The 25,163-nt window shown below is 34.7% G+C and overlaps 3 protein-coding genes, 1 non-coding gene and 1 pseudogene across 4 annotated transcripts; 2 read left to right on the top strand and 3 right to left on the bottom strand.

The window, feature by feature from the left end:
• Window positions 1–1,001: 1,001 nt before the first annotated feature.
• Window positions 1,002–1,886, bottom strand: LOC107930697 (uncharacterized). Its single transcript, XM_016862406.1, has 2 exons — window positions 1,239–1,886; window positions 1,002–1,151 (listed from the first exon to the last, which is right to left on the bottom strand). The coding sequence occupies exons 1-2, from the start codon at window positions 1,884–1,886 to the stop codon at window positions 1,002–1,004; spliced, it is 798 nt and encodes a 265-aa protein (XP_016717895.1).
• Window positions 1,887–4,140: 2,254 nt separating this feature from the next.
• Window positions 4,141–5,760, top strand: LOC107930696 (UDP-galactose/UDP-glucose transporter 4-like; annotated as a pseudogene).
• A 1,257-nt stretch (window positions 5,761–7,017) lies between these two features.
• On the bottom strand, window positions 7,018–7,137 carry LOC121222677 (U5 spliceosomal RNA). Its single transcript, XR_005920035.1, has one exon. It is a non-coding gene; the product is annotated as a U5 spliceosomal RNA (small nuclear RNA).
• A 504-nt stretch (window positions 7,138–7,641) lies between these two features.
• LOC107930695 (uncharacterized) lies at window positions 7,642–8,524 on the bottom strand. The gene is made up of 3 exons (XM_041102021.1): window positions 8,182–8,524; window positions 7,879–8,105; window positions 7,642–7,791 (listed from the first exon to the last, which is right to left on the bottom strand). The coding sequence occupies exons 1-3, from the start codon at window positions 8,522–8,524 to the stop codon at window positions 7,642–7,644; spliced, it is 720 nt and encodes a 239-aa protein (XP_040957955.1).
• A 5,069-nt stretch (window positions 8,525–13,593) lies between these two features.
• LOC107930717 (UDP-galactose/UDP-glucose transporter 4) lies at window positions 13,594–14,832 on the top strand. Its single transcript, XM_016862425.2, has one exon. The coding sequence runs from the start codon at window positions 13,665–13,667 to the stop codon at window positions 14,718–14,720; it is 1,056 nt and encodes a 351-aa protein (XP_016717914.1). The 5' UTR covers window positions 13,594–13,664; the 3' UTR covers window positions 14,721–14,832.
• The last annotated feature ends 10,331 nt before the right edge of the window (window positions 14,833–25,163 follow it).

Below are 25,163 nucleotides of genomic sequence, written 5' to 3'. Positions count from 1 at the left end.
CAAAAGGCAAAACTACGTTGTTTTGATAAATGTTTATTTTTTTTAAAGTTAAAAATCAAAACCATTATATTAAAAGACAAAACTATATCGTTTTAATAAATGTTTACTTATTAAGTTAAAAGTCAAAACCATTATATTGTTTATGTAGTTAAATAATCTTATACTTTGTCTATTAGTTAAATAATCGGTCCATGTAAACGCAACATTGAGTATAAGTAATAGGATTCGTTAACTCAACTCGACTTGACTCGAAATTTTTTGACTCGATCCGAAAAAAAATTAAAATTGAGTTAAGTTGCTAAAATAGGATTCGTCAACTCGACTAATTTAAAATTTTTTGACTCGACTCGACCAAATACTCACCCTTACATAAAAGGATAAAACAAGTTTAAGAGTTGTTAAGTAATTGGAGATTACCAGAGTGATGGTCTAAAGCACAAGCTTTGATTTTCTTGTAAGCAAGTTGGACATTGATATATATGCACCAACTTGAAAGATACGTTGAAATAGGGTTTTTTTTGTCTAAATTTAATTCTTTTCTTAAATAAAAATAAAACAATTTTATTCAATACTCTGTTGAAATCATTTATTAATTCTTTCCAATTCTACTCTTTTGCAAAGCCACACACTTCTCCATCTCATTTCCTCTTAATTTTCACCCTTTCTTTTACAAAATATAGTAACCCTTTAAGCTCTACACTATGGATCTATCCCTTTATTCAAGTATTTATTCTGAAAATTATCTTTTCCATAGAATTATTTTAGCCATTACTTTATATTATCATTCCTATTGGTAAAACCTCTGCATTGTCAAAGCCACACAACTAGTTTGAAATATAAGTCTGCAACTATATTTTAACATCAACAAAACATCGACATATCAACATATATAATAACCATTCGAGTTCATAAAATTTCTAAATTAAGAGACATAAATATTGAAATCAACAAAAGAAAATGAGCAACGACAATCTTTGGACCAGCCAACAGCAAACATTTCTTCAATTTGTAAGAATAAAAAACAGCCAGGACAGCAGCAGAAGCATCAAGCATTTCGACCACTTAGAACCCGTCTTCCAAGCCTTTTGGGTAAGGAATACACTGGTAAGCACGGTCTTGGATTGTAGTGATGCCTTTAGTATAGCCACACCCTGAAACAAAAAACCAAACGAATGCCATGCCATGGAACCTGAGTTTATTGCAGCAACTTGTTAATGAAATGATAAAACGAAGCTCACCTCCTTAATGCCTACATCAACCACTTTCTCTTCCAAAGCATCAACTCGTTGAGCCTTGAACTTATTGAGTATAGCTATGATTGAAATGGTTGACATTGGTGTCACTGTCAGATCATCCATGATAGTATACGTGAAGACCCCTTTCACGTAGCCACCCTCATTAGCAACAGCTGATGAAGTTGAGACCTTATTTGGGGGGTTCACAAGTGTTGCGGGGGAGTACATGACACTAGAGCAGCAAGGGCACGTAGACGTTGGATCATTTGCATAATACAAACGACAGTCGCTATTACGACCATACGAACATCGGTAAAACCCTAGTGTTGTTGATGATTCAGTATTTGGCAACAAAAGAGGAACATCGGCTGCCAAGCTTGAAGAATATTTAGGTTTCAACAATGTATCCTTGTTGGTTGTCGGCTGAAGGTATGCATCGCCCAAATTCTCAACGCTCTTGTAAAGGTTTGCAAGACATCCAACCATGCCTTCTTTTGCAAGCAGCCTTATAGCAGTACCAACAGGCAATAACAGTACGTTGAAGAGAAAATCAACAAAATCTTTGCCAGCTTCGGCATATAGAACCCTTTTCCCTTTTTTATCTATCAGAAGCTTCAAGCTCACAGTGGTGGCAGTGGAGGCGGTCGCCATTGAATTTGTGGATATTAAACGGAGGGAATTGCAGTGAAAAACCATCCTATTACTGCTTGCTTTATATAGAGAGAGAATGGTAAAGGACAGAATGAACATTCACTAAAGAGAACTCTTGACTTTCCACTAGTTCATCTGTACGTAGTTTGAACCTGCCATGTAACATTAATGGAGTTCATTTATTCCCACAACAAACCATCAATGACTTAAAATTCGTTGAATATGTTATATAACTTACTCCTTCATCAACTTTCCAAACTTAATTACTTCAATATATATAACTTTGAACATACCAAGCTTAATTATATTCTTGATCATTCTTTTTCCTAGTATTAACTTTTTATCAAGCATCAACTAAATTATAAGTTAAATTTCACATTCAAGATCAACATTTTCATATTTATCATATGACTCACGACTCAAAATGTCTACTTGTGCATCAAGGTGCCTTTATATACATGCCACAATATTTATACTGAAAAATGACATATATCTACCGTCTTTTCATAGTGTGTGCTCCTCTACTAATCCAACTCAGTAGGTTCTGCAAGATGACAATCTACAAGGAAGAAAAACAACTTAAGTAAGCATTAAGAATACTTAGTAAATTCAAATGGAATCTGTGTACTTACCTTAACCAATTAAAGCATTATAACATATCAAACTTCTCGGCAATCAAAAGTGGTTTTTTTCTTAGCACATATTGGTACATCTAAATACATATCGCTAAAACCCTAGTTGATGATTCCGTGTTTGGCAACAAGGAGGAACTCGACCGCAAAGCTTGAAGAATATTTAGGTTTCAACAAAGTATCCTTGTTTGTTTTCAGCAAATGTATGCACCTCCCAAATTCTCAACGTTCCCATAAAGATTTCTAAGGCATCCAACCATACCTTCTTTTCTAAGCATCCCTATAATAGTACCAACAAGCAATAACAATATATTGAAGAGAAAATCAACAAAATTGCCAGCTCCGGTATATAGGACCCTTTTCCCTATTGAATCAATCAGAAGCTTCAAGGTCACGGTGGTGTGGCAACTGTGGCAGTCGCCATTGAATTTATCGGAGGGAATTGCAGTGAAACCCCAACCTATTATTGCTTATTTTATCTAGAGAGGGAATTGCAAAGGACAAAATCAACGTTCACAAAAGAGAACTCTTGACTTTCCACTAGTTCATCTGTTCGTAGATTGAACCTATTAGAAATCAAACCGATCGACTTCTCAAAGTTGGCAAAGCTTGAAGCTAAAAGTGGCCCTGAAATTTAGCTTAGCCGCAGCTTACTAATGATTACTTAAGTACTAAGCATGTAGATGAGGAGGCAAAGAAATTGGCCTGAAAGGTGGATAGCAAGCTGTCAAGAAATTTACCCGCAACTTGATAAAACAAGCAAGGTGGAAACTTGATACTTGTTTCATGGTTGACTAAGTATGAACGTGGGATGAGTTTAAGCATTAAATGGGTTAACTCAATTACTAAACTTATAAATATGTAAGTAGAGTGTTATGAAAAGAATTATGGAATGTGTGTTGAAAGAGAAAAAAAAAAGTGTGAGAGATAGAAAACTAACCGCAGCTAGTATAGAGAGAAAAGAAACGTTTATACTACTAATTATACATCACGCTTCCAACAGAACCTGCCATGTTTAACATTATTGGAGCTTCTTGACTCCCACAACAAATCAACAATGCCTTAAAAGTTTGTTGAATTAATTTGTTACATTATAGAATTATTAGAGGAAATTTCTTATATATATGTTTAACACTTAAAGTTTAAAACAATGGGCTTGCATCAACCATATCGATATGTTCATCAAGATAACTATGACAATAAAAAACCTTGAAGAAAAATACAATCATAAATGAATAAATTAGTTTATACAGGAAATTAGCAATGCCAACCATTTTAACTTATTTTTAGGGTTGTAAATCAGGTTGAAGCTATAACGTAATCCTATGATTAAATGTTTAGTTTACTTGTAACCAATGAATCTTATTTACCTTTTATTTTTAACATAAATCTCTCTTTCACCCCTAAATTTCGTCCAACTTTATTTTTAGCGAGGGGGAAACACTAGACAAATCTTCTATTACTTTCCTTTTCCTTGTTAATTTTTAATAATAAAAATCTACCTTTTCTTGAAGCTACTATTAAAACTAGAAAAATTTAAAATAAATAATGCTTTATTAGAAGACTTTTTTCATCTCTTTTCTAGGCTTAGCTTCGATTCTTTGGTTAGGGGTTTGATTTTTTATTTTTTAGGAGTTGAGGTTTTCGGTACTTTATAAATTAAACAATCAAGACTTATTGAGAGGAGATGAAAATAGAGGATCAAACAAGATTTTTGTTTGAAATTTCCCTTTTAGATAGACCAAGAGGGCAACAGTTTCTTATTTGTTGATCTGGGTTTTTCTTTGATTACCTTGTGAATGGTGTTTGTGAGTGTGGAATGTGTCTTGCATATTCGGGTCAAATCAGTAACAAAGTTGACGTTACAATGAGGAAGACCACGATGTCGGGATAAGACGATGCGTGATATGGTGATGTAGCGACGTGTTCCCCACTAAATCAAGTTTCTTCTCCCATTTAAACTTTGTTATGTTTTCTCAATAACTCTAGAGATATTTTAATAATATTAGCCTACGAATTTCAGTCTATAAATAAAGTTTTTAGCAACACTAGAAAAGTTGATGAAACAACACAACGAAAGAGAGTTTTAAGGAATATCGTGTTTTAGCTAGAGAGCTTTATATTATTCTAGGTTTAGGGTTTCCGTTTTGACTTTCTCCATCATTGTACTCTTTTTTAGTTTATTTGCCTACTAATTAAATTTCTTTACTTGTGGTTTTTTATTCTCTTCATTGGAAGGGTTTTTCCAAGTATATATTTGCGTTATCAATTCTCTTTTTTCTTTTTTCTTTTTTTCGTTGCTTATACATGTCGATCCAACAGTGAGGAATATGTTTATAATAAGCTTTAGTTTAGTTATGGATGGTATTTCACTTTTGTACAAGGCTTTGTTTACCTGATATTGATACGACTTCAAGGCTTTCCTACGAAGCAAATGTTGAATCCATAGAACACATATGTCAAACTATCGGGTGTTCTCATGGATTAGCCAAAGGTTCATTGGCTTACCATAATTATCCTGCCCAAATTATGTTTAAAGCTACCAAGGTACTGCAATTATAATTATGGGTGCCTTCGTTCCTGGCCTGAAGAGGAAATACCCATTTCATGAATACATCTCTACTTTGCTTATTGTGGTTGGTCTCATCCTTTTCACCTTAGCAGATGCCCAAACATCTCCAAATTTTAGCATAATTGGTGTGATAATGATTTCGGATGCTTTAGTCATGGATGCGTTTCTGGATAATTTTCAAGAAGTAATTTTCACCATGAATCTGGAAACAACACAGATGGAGATGTTGTTTTGCTCAACAATAGTTGGGATTCCTTTTTTACTTGTTCCAATGGTTCTCACAGGAGAGCTCTTTAAGGCATGGAGTTCTTGTTCTCAACATCCCTACGTTTACGGTGTTCTAGTGTTTGAAGCCGTGGCTACATTTATCGGTCAAGTGTCTGTTTTATCCTTGATTGCTATTTTCGGTGCAGCTACAACTGCCATGGTAACAACGGCTAGAAAAGCTGTAACTTTGTTGCTGTCATACATGATATTTACAAAACCATTAACCGAATGCCACGGGTTAGGGCTGTTGTTGATATCCTTGGGAATCATACTGAGGATGTTGCCAGATACTAAACCATTACCTAGGGTTCAAGTATCAAATGTAAATGTCAAGAAATCAAAAGCCTTTTCTAAAGAACTGGAAAGTGTAGTAGATGAACAAGATGAAGAGAAAAAACCCTAGTCTGGAAAAATTAAATATTTTTTAATATGATTAAGTACTTATTTAGTTCCTAAAGTATGTCTTATTTTACAATATGATAGTTACAGATTTTTTTTCTTAATTGGATACCTTTCGACACCATCAAACAATTCACCCTACATTGCTGGGAATGGTGACATGGAAACGGCTTTAGTTTTTAAAAGGAGTGGAAAAAAATTCCTGACATGATATTCATGTCATTTAAAAATATTATATTTTTATTTATGTTATATTATTAATAATTTTTTTTGACTAATTTAATATCATGAATCAATTAGGTATAATTTAATTAAGAATTTATAAAAATTATCTTCAATATTTAAAATAAATTATATTATTCGATGGTATTTTAATTTTTTAACATAAAAAGAAAAAAAAATATATTTATGATAGGATTTAAACTCATGTCAATTACATTGAAAAAAATTGTAAGTTTACCACTTAACCAATATACTTTATTTTGATTTATTTATATATTTAAATTTTGTTCTGCAGACTTTATTACATTTAAACACATATTTATATTTTAAATATATAATTTTCGCGTGTTATAAAATTTTTATCTTTAAATTGTCTCTTAAAATATCCTGTTATAACTTCAATTTTTCATTTTTTCTTAGATGAAGTGTCATTTGTCATGTTGAGTTGTCTGTATTACCATGTCACCAATCCTTAACAACATTGGGAGAAATATTTGACCATATTAAACTATAGGTAACTAATTGAGAGAAAAAAATTCCATAAATACTACATTGTGGGATAAGATATATCAGGGGCTAAAAAGATATTTAACCCTTTCTAATATTTTAATATTCCATCATTTTTAGAAAATAAATTTTTAATCATTACTTTTTATTTTCTAGAAAACTAAAATCATTAATATAATCTTAGAAAAAATAAAAATAAAAACAATATTTTAATATCTTTAATTTTAGAAAATTTTGTAAATTTATATACAAAAGCAAAGTTTTAATCTGTTTGAATAAATATAAAACAATATTGTTATAATTTCAGGTACTTTTAATATTATTTTTTAATTTATAAAATATAATTTATAACTCATAAAAATATTTTTAAATATTTTTTAGTATTTTTAGAAAATCCAAAAAAAGTTTCTATATTTATAACTTTATTCTAAAAACATCATATTTTTTATTCTATTTTATAAGTTTTAGTAAACTTTAAAAAAACAAAACATTTTTTCTAAAATTATAAAATTATCGTATTTAAAATTGTTGGGCCATTACAATAAGAAATTAGGCCTACAAAATTAGCCATATGCCGCTAAGAGCGGGGAGCACACGATGATATTTAGTAAAAGGCAAAAGAATAGTCCGCTCCGTGCTCACCGCACGGCTACGTGCTTCTTCCAAGACAATTTGCACCTTCGATTTATAGAAGTTAGTTGGGTGCCCTTGTCTGTTTCCTAGGGATGTGTGATCCTGCTCTTTTCTAGAGCTCTTATCTTTGCAACTTCTTTCCAACTCTACTTTTAATTGACGAACCGCGCACTTCTCCATCTCTTTCCTCTTAATTTTCACCTTTTACCTTTTACAAAATATGGTAAACCTTTAAGCTCTACACAGTGAACCCATCCCTTTATTTAAGTATTTCTTCTGAAAACTGTCCAATTTATATTAGAAATTTACTTACTTTATATTATTCCAACTGGTAAAACCTCCACATTGTCAAAGCCAACAACTAACATAAGTCTGAAACTAGGTTTTAACATCAACAAAACATTGAAAGATCATAATAACCAACTAAGTTCATAACAGTTCTAACTTAGACATCTAAATATTGAAATCAGCATAAGAAAATAAGCAGCGGCAATCTTTGGACCAGCCAACAGAAAACATTTCTTCAATTTTTATGAATAAAAAACAGCCAGGACAGCAGCAGAAGCATCAAGCATTTCGACCACTTAGAACCCGTCTTCCAAGCCTTTTGGGTAAGGAATACACTGGTAAGCACGGTCTTGGATTGTAGTGATGCCTTTAGTATCTCCACACCCTGAAGTAAAAAACCAACCGAATGCCATGCCATGAAACCTGAGTTTATTGCAGCAATTTGTTAATGAAATGATAAAACGAAGCTCACCTCCTTAATGCCTACATCAACCACTTTCTCTTCCAAAGCATCAACTCGTTGAGCCTTGAACTTATTGAGCATAGCGATGCTTGAAATGGTTGACGTCGGTGTCACTGTCAGATCATCCATGATAGAATACGTAAAGACCCCTTTCACGTAGCCACCCTCATTAGCAACAGCTGATGAAGTTGAGACCTTATTTGGGGGTTCACAAGTGTTGCGGGGAGTACATGACACTAGAGCAGCAAGGGCACGTAGACGTTGGATCATTTGCATAATACAAACGACAGTCGCTATTACGACCATACGAACATCGGTAAAACCCTAGTGTTGTTGATGATTCAGTTTTTGGCAACAAAAGAGGAACATCGGCTGCCAAGCTTGAAGAATATTTAGGTTTCAACAATGTATCCTTGTTGGTTGTCGGCTGAAGGTATGCGTCGCCCAAATTCTCAACGCTCTTGTAAAGGTTTGCAAGACATCCAACCATGCCTTCTTTTGCAAGCAGCCTTATAACAGTACCAACAGGCAATAACAGCACGTTGAAGAGAAAGTCAACAAAATCTTTGCCAGCTTCGGCATATAGAACCCTTTTCCCTTTTTTATCTATCAGAAGCTTCAAGCTCACAGTGGTGGCAGTGGAGGCGGTCGCCATTGAATTTGTGGATATTAAACGGAGGGAATTGCAGTGAAAAACCATCCTATTACTGCTTGCTTTATATAGAGAGAGAATGGTAAAGGACAGACTGAACATTCACTAAAGAGAACTCTTGACTTTCCACTAGTTCATCTGTACGTAGTTTGAACCTGCCATGTAACATTAATGGAGTTCATTTATTCCCACAACAAACCATCAATGACTTAAAATTCGTTGAATATGTTACATAACTTACTCCTTCATCAACTTATACTTAATTACTTCAATATATAACTTTGAACATACTAACCTTAATTGTATTCTTGATCATTCTTTTTCCTAGTATTAACTTTTTACCAATTCAAGCATCAACTAAATTATAAGCTAAACTTCACATTGAAGATCAACATTTTCATATTTATCATATGACTCACAACTCAAAATGTCCACTTGCGCATCAAGGTGCCTTTATATACATGCCACAATATCTATACTGAAAAATGATATATATCTACTGTCTTTTGATAGTGTGTGCTCCTCTGCTAATCCAATTCGATAGGTTCTGCAAGATGGCATTCTACATGGAAGAAAAGCAACTTAGTTAAGCAATAAGAATGCTTAGTAAATTCAAATTGAATCTGTGTCCTTACCTTAGCCAATTAAAGCATTATAACATATCAAACATTTTGGCCTTCAAAAGTGGTTTTTTCTTAGCACATATTGGTACATCTAAATACATATCGGTAAAACCCTAGTGTTGTTGATGATTCCGTGTTTGGCAACAAGGAGGAACTCGACTACAAAGCTTGAAGAATATTTAGGTTTCAACAAAGTATCGTTGTTTGTTTTCAGCAGAATGCATGGATCTCCCAAATTATCAATGTTCCTGTTGACACCATTTTTTTGATAAAACGAGGTTGACTTGGGCTTTGGAAAATGAAAATGAAAATGGGAGTCGCCATCGATCTTTTTTATAAGGTGTGATCGGGCCACCTTGAAAAGTGGTTGTTTTTAATAAATAATTTGATTAAAACAACGATTTTGGTCCACGAAATTCAGAAAAAACGGGTTCAGGAGCCGTTTACGTACAAGGAAGGATTAGCACCCTCGTAACGCCCAAAATTGGTACCTAGTTGATTAATTAACGTCTTAATGTCAAGAATTAAAAATTTTGAAGAGATTTAAAATACAATCCTTATGTTAAAAAACTCGTATAAATCAAATTAGTTGTTAAGACCCTCTCATTTCGAAGAGAGAAAACGTCATACACAATGAGTTAGGGCATGATATTTCACCTCCTCAAAAATGAGCTTGTCCAAAAACTCGTGCAATAAAATTTAAAAGGATATTCAATTGTTTAAGTCAGATGAAAAAATCGCAGCCCAATACGTTAGAGCACAATTTCACAAAATTCTAAACATTGAATATTGCCTTTATTATTTTTTAGAAAAATCATCATCTCGAGAAAACAACATGTCATATCCAATGCGTTAGGATACAACGTATCGAATTTCCGAGAATGAGCTTTTTATTTATGTGTTTTGATTAAAGAATATTATCGATTATTTAGATTCAACGAGAAAAATTGGAACCCAATTCGTTAGCGCCCAATCTTCTCAAATCAAAATACGAGGTTTTGCTTATTTTAAAGTCATGGTTTATGCATCAAATAAAATTAATCTAACACGACATGGTAGAAATAAAACACGGTATTTGTGTGCGTAACATAACAATAATGAACACGATAATGTAAGCATAAATAATACAAACGACATCGTAAATGCGATAAATAATAGGAGAGACAAATCCATCATATCACAACAAATAAATAAATGCAATATTAAGACATTCTTTTCAAATGATAATGAAAATATACGCAAATAAACAAATTAACATCGAGTGAAACAAAAATGCAACAAATGAAATTAATAAAACTATAAAAAAGTATAAAAATATGTGTGTATGTACATGTAGGTATGCATTATAAAAATGTATATGTATATATATATATATTTTGAAATTATAAAATATAAAAGATATATATATGTATGTATATGTATGAGTTATAAAATATATGTATGTATGTGTACATAACTAAATTTGAAATAAATAGATATAGATAAACATAATAATAATATAGTAAGACATATATATTTAATAGTTAAATAAGTGAACATAATAAATGGGAGTATAAATAATAATAATAATAATAATAATAATAATAATAATAATAATAATAATGAAAAGCTAGTAATATGATATAATGATATAATATTAATGACAAAGTAAATATAAGAAGAAAATATTAATAGATAATAGCTAGGTTAATAAAAAAATAACAAAATGGACTAATTCATGATAAAAATTAAATTTAAGGATCAAAGCTATAATAAAATAAACAAAGAGGGACCAGAATGAAGATGGTACGAAATGGCGGGGCCGAATGAGTAATAAACCCATTTTTAGGCCACGCGTCTCTTCCCTAGGGTCTAACGAATTGAGGACCAAATTGAAAACCGAGACAAATCTATGGTCCAAATGAAAAAACAAAGAAATATGAAAAGGACTAAATTGAAACAGACCAAAAAATGGAAGGGCCTGAAGCGCAAATAGCCTAAAAATTAAAAACATGCGGATCCTCTGGTGGGTCGGGTTGCATGCGCAGGTCTTGGGCAGAAAGACATCATTTTAGGGCTGTTAAAGCCAGCCCTAAACGATGCCGTTTAGAGGGTTTATAAAAGCCAAGATTTATTTTAAAAGTTTCATCCTCTTCTTCTTTCTAAAAAAAACAAGAAAATTCTCTCAACTTTTCTCCCCCCTCCGGTCTCCGGCCTTGACTCCGATCATCGCCACCTCACCGGCCACTGGTCACTGATGATAGCGCCGCCGTCTGTGGTGGCCGGAAAATGGTAAAAACCCTAGCCCTATCCTTTGGACCCTCCTAAATCCGAATCTGGGTTCAAAATTCCCAAAATGTTAACAAAAACACCCCAAAAGCTCGAGAAACCTTTTGGTTTTCGACCACCTATCCTCAGAGGTGACTCCTTCGGCCGTCCACAACGTTAAAAAAAACCTGGATACAGGTTAGTTTTGTTATCCCCTTTTTCTTTTTGCTTTATTTTTGTATGTAAAAACTATATAAAAAAATTAAAAATTAGAATAAAATTAAAATTAAAATCAATGGTAGAAGTAAACTTTCGAGATCTTTTTATTGATATTTTGTTCTCTTTTTTCATTCAACTCCCCCTTTTTTTTCTTTACAACATGTTTAGCTTTATAGCCGAAAGAAAAGAAAATAAAAAAAAATCTTTGCTATTGTTTTGTCTTGTTTGCTTCTGCTTTTTCTTGTTGCGTGTTTGCAGGTGACTGTGCAGCGGTGGCAGGAGCGTTAGATGCACATGGCAGCAGGTGGCGCGGCGCTGGAGGAAGGATTAGGGTTCTGAAACCCTAGTTTTCATTGGGTTTGGGTCATATTAAGCTTTGGGCCTTTTATTTATTTTTATTTGTTTTGTTTCTCTAACGGGCCGGGCAAAAATGGGCCTGTACAGTTCCCATAAAGGTTTCTAAGGCATCCAACCATACATTCTTTTGTAAGCAACCCTATAATAGTACCAACAAGCAATAACAATATATTGAAGAGAAAATCAACAAAATTGCCAGCTCCGGTATATAGGACACTTTTCCCTATTGTATCAATAAGAAGCTTCAAGGTCACGGTGGTGGCAACTGTGGCAGTCGCCATTGAATTTATCGGAGGGAATTGCAGTGAATCCCCAACCTATTATTGCTTGTTTTATCTAGAGAGGGAATTGTAAAGGACAAAATCAACATTCACTAAAGAGAACTCTTGACTTTCCACTAGTTCATCTGTACGTAGTTTGAACCTATTAGAAATCAAACCGACCGACTTCTCAAAGTTGGCAAATCTTGACGCTAAAAGTGGCGCTGAAATTTAGCTTAGCGGCAGCTTACTAATGATTACTTAAGTACTAAGCATGTAGATGAGGCGGCAAAGAAATTGGCCTGAAAGGTGGATAGCAAGCTGTCAAGAAATTTACCTGCAACTTGATAAAACAAGCAAGGTGGAAACTTGATACTTGTTCCAAGGTTGACTAAGTATGAACGTGGGATGAGTTTAAGCATTAAATGGGTTAAGTAAATTTACTAAACTTATAAATATGTAAGTAGAGTGTTATGAAAAGAATTATGGAATGTTTGTTGAAAGAGAAAAAAAAACTGAGAGAGAGAGAAAACTAACCGCAGCTAGCATAGAGAGAAAAGAAACTTTCATACTATTAATTATACATCACGCTTCCAACAGAACCTGCCATGTTTAACATTATTGGAGTTTCTTGACTCCCACAACAAATCAACAATGCCTTAAAAGTTTGTTGAATTAATCTGTTACATTATAGAATTATTAGAGGAAATTTCTTATATATATATTTAGCACTTAAAGTTTAAAACAATGGGCTTGCATCAACCATATCGATATGTTCATCAAGATAACTATGACAATAAAAAACCTTGAAGAAAAATACAATCATAAATGCATAAATTAGTTTATACAGGAAATTAGCAATGCCAACCATTTTAACTTATTTTTGGGGTTGTAAATCAGGTTGAAGCTATAACGTAATCTTATGATTAAATGTTTAGTTTACTTGTAAGTTGTAACCAATGAATCTTATTTACCTTAATGAGTTGGGAAAGAAGCTTCATCTTGAACGATATTTTTCCTTTTATTTTTCTCAAGTCTCATATATTTTATTTCTTACCTTTTTTAAGTCGTGAGTTCTATTTGTCAGTTGCCACGTTTTCCCAAAGAAAGAAAAAAAACACAACACCTAAAAATCTCCATAAATCTCTCTCTTTCACCCCCTAAATTTCATACTTCTTTATTTTTAGTGAGGGGAAAGACTAGACAAATTTTCTATAACTTTTCTTCTTCTTGTTATTTTTTAATAACTAAAATCTACCCCTTATTTTCAAGTTTTCTGTTCAGGGTAGCAAAATTTAGAAAATACAATGTTTTATTAGAAGACCTTTTTTTCATTTGTTTTCTATGCTTAACTTCTATTCTTTGGTTAGGGGTTTGATTTTTTTTGTAAGAGTTTCAGGTTTTTGGTATTTTGTAAATTAAACAATCAAGAAGGAGATGAAAAACGGAGACCAGACAAGATTTTTGTTTGGGATTTCCCTTCATAGGCCAAAATGGCAACAGTTTCTTATTTGTTCATTTGGGTTCTTCTTTGGTTATCTTGTTAATGGTGTTTGTGAGGAATATGTTTATAATAGGCTTCAGTTCAGCTATGGATGGTATTTTACTTTTGTACAAGGCTTTGTCTACCTGATATTGATACGACTTCAAGGCTTTACTATGAAGCAAATGGTGAATCCATGGAATTCATATGTCAAACTATCAAGCGTTCTCATGGGTTCTCATGGATTAACCAAAGGTTCATTGGCTTACCTTAACTATCCTGCCCAAATTATGTTTAAATCCACTAAGGTACTGCCAGTTATGATTATGGGCGCCTTTGTTCCTGGCCTGAGAAGGAAATACTCACTTCATGAATACATCTCTGCTTTGCTTCTTGTGGTTGGTCTCATCCTTTTTACCTTAGCAGATTCCCAGACATCTCCAAATTTTAGTATAATTGGTGTGGTAATGATTTCCGGTGCTTTAATCATGGATGCGTTTCTGGGTAATTTTCAAGAAGCAATTTTCACCATAAACCCAGAAACAACACAAATGGAGATGTTGTTTTGCTCCACAATAGTTGGGATTCCTTTCTTACTTGTGCCAATGGTTCTAACAGGAGAGCTCTTTAAGGCATGGAGTTCTTGTTCTCAATATCCCTACGTTTACGGTGTTCTAGTGTTTGAAGCCATGGCTACATTTATCGGTCAAGTGTCTGTTTTATCCTTGATTGCTATTTTCGGTGCAGCTACAACTGCCATGATAACTACGGCTAGAAAAGCTGTAACTTTGTTGCTGTCATACATGATATTTACAAAACCATTAACCGAACGCCACGGTTTAGGATTGTTGTTGATATCCATGGGAATCATACTGAGGATGTTGCCAGATACTAAACCATCACCTAGGGTTCAAGTATCAAATGTAAATGTCAAGAAATCAAAAGCCTTTTCTAAAGAACTGGAAAGTGTAGTAGATGAACAAGATGAAGAGAAAAAACCCCTAATCTAAAAAAAAAAAATGCCATTTTATTGAGGGGTTTGCACCTAATTCTCAAGATTGCCATTTTTTTCTTTCTTTTCTTTTTTTTTCTTCTCATATTCAATTCAATATTTTCATTTTTTATTTATATTTCCGGACCTAATGTATTGCCATTATAACTGGGAATAAAAGAGAAATAAAATAAAGTTGATGAACTACATTTAGACTTTTTTTTTAATTAATCATAAGATTAGATTCATACAAGCTACTCCATTTGGTCCGGAAAGAAAATTTTGAACTCAAACTTCTTATTTTCAATTAGCATTAAGTATATCATTTTCACTTAAACTCAAAGCCCATGTAAATAACATCAAATTTAAATTCGAGAATAAGAATTGGGCTCAATTTTTATTACATAAACAAATTCATTTAGCTAATTTGATAGTTTGATTTGTTAAAAACAATTATCTATCGTATTTTAATTTTGAAATTAAGTAAATTAGTTTTTCTCAAAATATTGGATCAATTTAATTTTTGTCAATTTTAAAAGTGAGCATTTGAGGACAATTAATATCGACATTGATGTATTCCATCAACTGTACATAATTTTGGTTGGTATAATAACAAATTTAACCTTCAATGTTTACATGTTTTGTCATTTTGGCCTTAATTCTAAAAATTTCAACAAATTCAGCCTCAACATTTATACAAACGTTCAGAGATAATTTTTTTTAAATTAGTATCAAACTGATAAAATGTGTAAATTTTAAGAGCTAAATACCAATCAAAATAACGTATAATAGCATTCACTTGTCCTTAGTTTTTCACTTTTGAAGTTGACCATGATTAAATTGCTCTGATTTAAAAAAAAAAACATAAGACTAATTTATTCAATTTCAAAATTGAGTGAGAAATTTTTTTGGGGTTTGATTTTTATATTGAATTGAATCCAACACCCTATAAAATCAGTATGAAAAATTCAAATTATTTTAATCTAAGTCAAGTTCAAATTATAAGAAGCCGAGCTAAGATAGCTTGAATTGAGTTTGCCAAGTCCAAAAGTTTCAAATAAAGTTAGCTCGATTAAAGCTCGTTTATCTAATTAAAAAATTTGTTGGAATCTCATGCTTGACTTCGTATAGATGAACTAGTGGAAAATCAAGAGTTCTCTCTTCTTTTTTGGCCAAAGGAAAATCAGGAGTTCTCTTTTATGAATGTTGGTTTAATTTTTTCTATTCCAATTCTCTCAGTATAACATGATGAGGATTCACTGCAACGCAATTGCCATTGTTTCATATAGACTAATTCAATCCGTGGCAACTGACAGCACCTCCACCACTGTAACCTTTAGTGTCAGAGAACATAAGATCGGATAAAGTGGTCGGAGCATCGAGGTTGGCATCATCATCGAGCTCCTCGTCCTCATTAGCTCGCTGCTTGGCATAGTTCTTGAAGTTCAATTTACAAGAATAAAACAAGCTAAGAACATAGGCCATCATATATGCATCTGATGAAGTTGGTTCAGCATGCAGCAAACTCGACAGCATGCAGGCCAAGAAGACCAAGTCATGCAGGAGCTGCTGATGCAAGCTTATTTTGTTTATTTTGTAATTCCTAGTCAATGAAATATAATCTTAGTTCATTTCTAACTAAGTTAGGTTGTTGACTGATGTAATTAGCTTATGTATGAGCTGTAAACACAACTTTGTATAAGTTTACAAGCCAAAATTTCAAGTTTCCATGTCATTAGTGGAGGTAGGTGATGTTTAGGTAATTATTTGCTGTTTTTGACAAGCTTAGTGCTTGGTTTATGTATTGGCATTGTGCCATTATGCAATTTATGAATGAAGTTCAGTTTGTTCATCAATTTTTCTGTTCATTTTTCTTAGCTTTTCTTTCTTTCTCTTGCTCGAATTCTCTTGTTTGCTCAGCAAGTCTCGAGACTTGCTTGACAAGTTTGCACTGAATCTGTTAGTTTCAGTTACAGCACCAACAATTGGTATCTAGAGCCTATTTCTTAAGGGATCTGTTACACAAATCCATGGCTTCATCAAGCTTTTCACCAGCTGCACCTCAAGTCTTCAATGGAGAAGGCTATCACATATGGGTGGTCAAAATGAAGACCTACCTACAGGCTTTCGATCTGTGGGAGGTGGTCAACTCTGATGTTGAACCAGAGCCACTGAGAGCTAATCCAACAGTGGCTCAGATCAGGCAGCATGCTGATGAAAGGACCAAGAGGCACAAGGCTATGTCTTGCATCCAAAACTCAGTGTCTGATGTGATTTTCACAAGGACTATGGCCTGTGAATCACCAAAACAGGCCTGGGACAAGTTGCAGGAAGAGTTTCAAGGGACAGAGAGGACAAGGCAGCAACAGTTGTTAAACTTGATGAGAGATTTCGAGAATTTGAAGATGAAGGAAGAAGAAACTGTCAAGCAATATTCTGACAGGATTATGGTTGTGGTTAACAGCATCAGGCTCCTTGGAGAGCAGTTCAATGAAGCTAGGATAGTGGAGAAGGTTATAGCAACTCTACCTGAGAGGTATGAGGCAAAAATCTCATCTCTCGAGGACTCAAGGGATCTGTCCACCATCTCCCTGACAGAGTTGATCAATGCTCTATATGCTCAAGAGCAGAGGAGAGCAAGCAGACTGGAGGAACACCAAGAAGGTGCCTTTCAGGCAAGAACAAATACTGCCTACAAAGGCAAGAAGGCCTGGAGAGACAAGCCAAAGAATGATGCTGCAAGGAGAGAAGGTCAGACTTGCAAGCACTGCAGAAAGGCTGGTCATTCAGAAGAAAAATGCTGGTTCAATCCAGATGCTGTGTGTCAGCATTGTAAGAAGAAGGGTCATGTTGAGAGAGTCTGCAAGAGTAAGACCAAATCGAGGCAGAATCAGTTTCAACAGATGAAAGCTGAGGCTCGAGTAGCTAAGGAGGACAGTGATCAAGAGGAGCAAGTCTTTGCTGTGTCATGCTCAGCTGCTCAGGAAAGGTCCTCATCTGGTTGGCTCCTAGACAGTGGATGCACCAACCACATGACACCTGATGCTGCAATCTTCAAGTCTTTAGACAGAAGCTGCAGAACTAAAGTCAAGATAGGAAATGGTCATTTTATTCAAGCTGAAGGCAAGGGTGATGTGCTGATATGCACCCTTACAGGTACCAAAGTGATTTCAAATGTGCTGTTGGTGCCTGAAATTGACAGAAACCTGCTCAGCATAGCTCAGTTGCTGGAAAAAGGTTATTCAGTTGTGTTTAAAGACCACCAGTGCCAAATCAGTGATCCAAGTGGATCCAAACTGATGGCAGTCCCTATGGCTGATAAGAGCTTTGTGGTTGACTGGACAAAAAAGTCAGACATTGTCTACACAGCCACTTCAGATGAATCCAAGCTGTGGCATCAAAGACTGGGACATGCCAACTTCAGATCGATGGCTCGAATGGTTAGAGAGGACCTGGCTGAAAATTTCATCAACTCAGTGGACCATGATGATGTATGTGAAGTATGTCAGCTAGGAAAGCAGGCCAGACTCCCATTTCCCTCGAATCAAGCCTGGAGAGCCTCTGAAAAACTCCAACTGGTGCATACTGATGTGTGTGGCCCTATGAAGTCTGAGTCATTAAGTGGAAACAGGTATTTCATACTGTTCATTGATGATTTCTCGATATATTGCTAGATTTACTTCTTAAAACAGAAATCAGAGGTGGCCACTGTGTTTTGGAAGTTCAAGACTGCTTCTGAGACTGAAACAGGCTGCAAGCTGAAGACCATAAGGTCTGATAATGGGACTGAGTACACCTTAGCTCAGTTCCAAGCCTTCTGTGATAAGGCAGGCATCAAACATCAACTTATTAACACATATACACCTCAGCAGAATGGGGTAAGTGAAAGGAAGAATATGAGTTTGATGGATATGGCCAGGTGCTTGATGATTCAGAAGAATCTACCTAAAGCATTATGGGCAGAAGCAGTTAACACTGCAACATACATTCAAAATAGACTTCCAACCAAGGCTTTGGATCAAAAGACCCCATTCGAGGCCTGGTTTAGCTTCAAGCCATCACTGGCTCATCTGAAGGTCTTTGGATGCATCTGTTATGCACATGTACCTGCTGTTAAAAGGGACAAATTGTCTGAAAGGGCTCGACCTGGTGTTTTGGTGGGGTATAGCACTGTTAAGAAGGGCTATAGGATTTTAGATCCTTTAACAAACAAAGTGTCAGTAAGCAGGGATGTGGTATTTGATGAGAGGTCATGTTGGAACTAGGAAAGACATGAACCTGAAGAAGTTTCTGAAGAACTTGCAGCAGACCAAGCTGAGCCAGACCAAAATGTCCCTGAAATGGATATTGATGATGAACCAGTCAGAGGAACAAGGTCATTGGCTGAGATTTATGAAAGGGCTCATGTAGCCATAGCTGAACCAAGCAACTTTGAAGAGGCTGAGGCTCAGCAAGGGTGGAAGCAGGCAATGGCTGAGAAAATCAGCATGATTGAGAAGAACCAGACCTGGGAATTGGTTGAAAGGCCAGTCAAAAGGAAGGTGATTGGGGTGAAATGGGTGTACAAAGCCAAGCAGAATACTGATGGTACCTTGAACAAGCTGAAAGCAAGGCTAGTTGTCAAGAGGTTCAGTCAGAGGTATGGCTTGGACTACCTGGAGACCTTTGCACCAGTGGCCAGGCTCGACACCATCAAACTGCTGATTGCCTTAGCAGCACAGCTCGAATGGAAGATCCATCAACTTGATGTGAAATCAGCCTTTCTAAATGGTTTCTTAGATGAAGACATCTATGTTGAACAACCACAAGGGTTTGAAATAGCTGGCAGAGAGTATATGGTCTACAAACTGAAGAAGGCCCTATATGGATTAAAACAGGCTCCAAGGGCTTGGTATAGCAGAATCGATGGCTACTTGACTGATCTGGGATTCGATCGAAGTAAGAGTGAGCCAACACTGTATGTCAAGAAACAAGGGACACAAATACAACTCATTGTGTCCCTGTATGTTGATGATCTTCTAGTGACAGGAGGAGATCGAGTAGTGCTGGCTGACTTCAAGACCAAGATGCAGGAAGTGTTTGAAATGTCTGATCTTGGGGAGATGTCATATTTTCTTGGAATGGAGGTGTCTCAAGTACAGAATGAGATATTTTTAAGCCAGAGAAGCTTTGCCACAAAGATTCTGACCAGGTTCTCCATGCAAAACAGCAAGGCAACTAAAACACCTGTTGCTGTTGGAGAAAAACTATCGAGCCAAGGTGATTTTAAGCAAGTTTGTGAAACAACCTACAGGAGTTTAGTTGGTTGCTTGCTATACTTGACTGCCACTAGACCAGACATCATGTATGCTGTAGGATTGCTCTCAAGGTTCTTGCATTGCTGCAATGAGAAGCATTTCCAAGCTGCAAAGAGAGTGCTGAGATATGTCAAAGGCACTTTAAACTATGGTTTGAAGTACAGCAAAGAAGGAAATCTGAAGCTGGTTGGCTACACTGATAGTGACTGGGCTGGCTCGATAGATGACATGAAAAGCACCTCAGGGTATGCTTTTAACCTTGGTTCAGCCATGTTTTGTTGGAGCTCAAAGAAGCAAAGTCTAGTAGCTCAATCTACTGCTGAAGCAGAGTATGTGGCAACAGCAAGTGCTGTCAACCAAGCCATATGGCTAAGGAAAATATTGGCTGACTTGAATGTGCATCAAGAGGAAGCTACTGAGATCTTCTGTGACAACCAATCTGCAGTAGCAATTGCTAAAAATCCAATGTTCCATGGAAGAACAAAACATTTCAGCATCAAGTTTCATGTTGTTCGAGAAATGGAGCAAGCTCAGGAAGTAAAGCTGATCCACTGTAATTCAGAGGATCAACTTGCAGACATTTTAACCAAAGCCCTTAGTGTCACAAGGTTCGAATGTCTAAGAAAGAAGCTAGGTGTTTGCTCCATGCAAACCAAGGAGGAGTGATGAAGTTGGTTCAGCATGCAGCAAACTCGACAGCATGCAGGCGAAGAAGACCAAGTCATGCAGGAGCTGCTGATGCAAGCTTATTTTGTTTATTTTGTAATTCCTAGTCAATGAAATGTAATCTTAGTTCATTTCTAACTAAGTTAGGTTGTTGACTGATGTAATTAGCTTATGTATGAGCTGTAAACACAACTTTGTATAAGTTTACAAGCCAAAATTTCAAGTTTCCATGTCATTAGTGGAGGTAGGTGATGTTTAGGTAATTATTTGCTGTTTTTGACAAGCTTAGTGCTTGGTTTATGTATTGGCATTGTGCCATTATGCAATTTATGAATGAAGTTCAGTTTGTTCATCATTTTTTCTCTTCATTTTTCTTAGCTTTTCTTTCTTTCTCTTGCTCGAATTCTCTTGTTTGCTCAGCAAGTCTCGAGACTTGCTTGACAAGTTTGCACTGAATCTGTTAGTTTCAGTTACAGCACCAACAGCATCAAATTATCATTTAAGATTATAACTACTGTGTTTCCAAATGACACAAATGCAAGAACAAAAAGAACCACTTCTCAATAGTTTCCTGGTTTCGGTTTCTCAACAGTTCATTCTACCAACTGCATTCTCTGAACTAGCACCACGACAAAAAATCGACAAAATCCAGTTAATCCTATATTATATTACTAATCTTAAACTGTTCTATTTTTCATGTGGGGAAATTAACAGTCAGGCCTAAAATTTGGACATTACAAGTTTTTTCAGCAGAAGGGATAGTATATTAGCGAGTTAATGTAAAACTAGCTTTTTTTTCCATGTAAAAATGCTACCAAAAAGCTTCAACCTAACAGCGTTGGCAGCCATTATAGGAACACTATCATAAATAGATTTCATCAAGTTTTACAGAGTCTATGCTCTATACTGAAAACAAATATAAACAAATTGAAGGGGTTCTTTCAACTGCTTTCATGATTATAATTCTATTATAGCATACAAGTGGTATAACTTTTAGCTTAGTAATATTTAGGGATAAGTTTTTTAACTTTTTCTATTTTCATTTTCCATAATTCCTTATATGACCGAGAAGATCCCGAACCCTGCCTCATTTAAGCATTGTTTAGATATAAGACTGAGGTTATAAATAAAGGTTTTGAAGATTAGATATAGCCTTAAAGTTTCAAGTTCTACAACTGGACTAATATGCAATATAGTAAATAAGTCGTTAACATAATACATCTCTTATTTATATTGAAGAGCATAAATATCACTTCCATTCTAGGGACACAACTGCAAGAACACCACATCACTTGAGAAATAGTTTAATTTCTTTCCCAAGGAACACAGCAGTAAGCACCATCTTGAATTGCAAAGATGCCCTCAGCAATTTGATTCCCTATTTGCACAAAAGTTTTAGCCAAATGTTATTAGAAACACCAAACTGAATACACATGTACATACATTATATATTGAGACTTAAAAGGGATACTTTACCTCGTCCACTTCAATATCAATGACTTCCTCTCTTCAAGAACCCCAACATCCAGAAATTTAAACTTGTTGAGCAAAGTGATGCTAGAAATTTTGGACATAGGCCTAACTACCAGATCATTCATGACCATATAAGTAACTACTCCCTCGACATAACCTCCCTTGGCAAAGGATGAACCCTTGCTTCTCTGATTCGCAAGAGTTATCCTTTGGTTCATAAGATTGCTTTAGGCAGGACAACGTGATTTCGGTCATTTTCCACATACGTGAAACAACAATAGTCACTACATCCATAGAGTTTGGTCGTGGTTGTTGAGGATTTCATGTTTGGAAACAAGAGTGGCACATTATTAGCAGCATAGTTTGAAATCGTAGGCTTCGAAAGGGTGTCTTTCTTTGCTAGTGACTGCATGTAGGTATTACCCAAGTTTTCGATGCATCCATAAAGGTTTCCAAGGCATCTCACCATTCCTTGCTTAGTAAGGAGCCTTATGACAGTTCCTACAGGCATTGACAGAATGCTGAAAAGAAAATCAACAAAACCTTTCCCAGCTTCAGCGAACAGCACTCTCTTAGACTTTGATACGGTTACTGCGATGATAAATATGGCAGAGTCTATGCTTTATATAGAGGTTAATTTGCGGTAACCAAGGACACCACTAGCTAAGATGTGGAACGGCAAATGTATATGATATAAGTTTAGTTGATTTTCGAGGCAAAATGACTTCCCAGTACCATGTTTATTACTGGCCTCTAACAAAATGAAGTACAAACCTCTAACCGGTCCCTTTTGTTCTTCAAAATTCAACATTTAATACCAGGAACTGAACTAAAAGACTCCTTAAGTAGAGTCTCTAGTAATTCTGACTTGAGATCTCAATAATCAGTAGCTATTGTCATTCTTCAATGGGGTCTCCTTTAGGAGTTTACGTATTTCTCAGCAAAAGTTGTTATGTAATTGGAGATTACCAGAGTGATGGTCCAAATTACTTATTATGGGCTTCGGTTTTCCCATCAAAGCTAAGGAATTAAGGTCCACAAGACAATGTTGTTAACTTTGAAGAAATTAATAAATGATTTTAAGGATGTGGGATGCTGCTCTTTCTAGATCTCTTGTCTCTGCAACTTCTTTCCAATTCTATTCTTTTGCAAAGCCACACACTTCTCCATCTCATTTCCTCTTAATTTTCACCCTTTCTTTTACAAAATATAGTAACCCTTTAAGCTCTACTCAATGGATCTATCCCTTTATTCAAGTATTTATTCTGAAAATTATCTTTTCCATAGAATTATGTCAGCCACTACTTTATATTATCATTCCTAATGGTAAAAACCTCTGCATTGTCAAAGCCAACAACTATTTTGAAACATCAGTCTGCAACTAGATTTTAACATCAACAAAACATCGAAAGATCAACATATATAACCATTTGAGTTCATAAAATTTCTAACTTAAAGATACATATAAATATTGAAATCAACAAAAGAAAATGAGCAACGACATGTTAGATTTGTAAAATAAGTCTAAAATAAAACTTAATAAACTAGGATCTATCATGTCAAATCATCAATAATAAATCAAGAACAAAATTAGATGTAGAAGCGTACCTGAATCCATGAATTCCTTGAAATCTATGGATCTTAGAGATTTGATTTGAACTCAATTACTAGAGTATCTACACATATTTGACCTATACTTTATTTAATAATTAAAGTCCAATAAAATTTTAACCAAATTAGATCACTTTTAATTTAGGCTAACCTATCATGATCGTAAATACTAACATGTAATTACCTTTACTATATATGTGATGTCCATATTTTCCAACAATTTCCCACTTGGACCACATATATACTAATTATTCTATAATTACATGTCATTATATAACCTTATGAGCTCAAAAATTTTACTATCATATACAAAAGGTATTCTGAACAATCTCGTCAATTAAGTATGTTAACATAGAACCAAGGTGACTTTCGTTACATATATCGTAACTAAGTCCATCCCTGATCACGTATATTAACAAAAAAAAGGACATAGATCAAGTACGAATATGTAGCATGGAAAATACATGCAATATGATCTAAACATCTCTATTTCCAATTGGTCCTTTTAAACTTTAGTGAGATCAAACCTTACCAAAATCAGAGTGTAAATAAACCAAATAAAATTTATTTCTACAGAAAATAAATTTAATATCTTTAAACTGAAATAACTGAAAATATGTCTATAACATAAAAACATTTAAAATTACAAACTCCCACTAAAACCAAATATCCTTTAAAAGGCATCACAAGCATACGAGCAGTGTACTCTTATAAAACCTTAGGTGTAGTTCCTTAGTAAGTGGATCCAAAATCATGGAGTTTGTCCTAATATGCTTTATAGGCACCTAGTCACTCTGAACTTTTACTTTAACAACCAGGAACTTAAAAGTCTATGTGTTTTAACTTTGATATACTCCTGTTGCTATTGGAATAAAAGACTGCAATTTGTTTTCACAGTTTGCATCTTAGTGACAAAATATTATATCCATATTCCATCAAAATCAGAGTTCTGTATACTTGATGATCTCTACTGATGAGATCTCCGATATGTGAGTATGTAATCTTTTGTTCTCTAAAAATACCTTATAACCCTCTTGGATGCTATCCTATGGTCCAAACCAGGGTTGCTTAAAATATCTGCCTAACATCCCAATAAGGTGCACAATATTCCAATGTATACAAACCTGAATGTACATTAGACTTTCCACTGCTAAAATGTAAAAAATCTTATGCATTTTTGTAATCTCAAAATTATTCTTAGGGCATTGATTGAGGCTATACTTATTATTAACAAGCAGTATGTCATTAACATATAAAACCAAATATAGAACATTACTCCCACTAAACTTATTATATATACAATTATCAACAAAATTCATCTCTAAATCGAATAAGATAATCATTTGGTAAAATTTGTAATATTACTAATGAGAAGTCTAATTAAGCCCATAGACGAAGTTATTTAATTTGCAAAT

The sequence above is a fragment of the Gossypium hirsutum genome, chromosome D10 (genome assembly GCF_007990345.1).
Source record: "Gossypium hirsutum isolate 1008001.06 chromosome D10, Gossypium_hirsutum_v2.1, whole genome shotgun sequence".
NCBI classification, from domain to species: domain Eukaryota; kingdom Viridiplantae; phylum Streptophyta; class Magnoliopsida; order Malvales; family Malvaceae; genus Gossypium; species Gossypium hirsutum.
The sequence above is the reverse complement of the archived record's forward strand: the minus strand, read 5'-3'. Positions and strand labels throughout refer to the sequence as shown.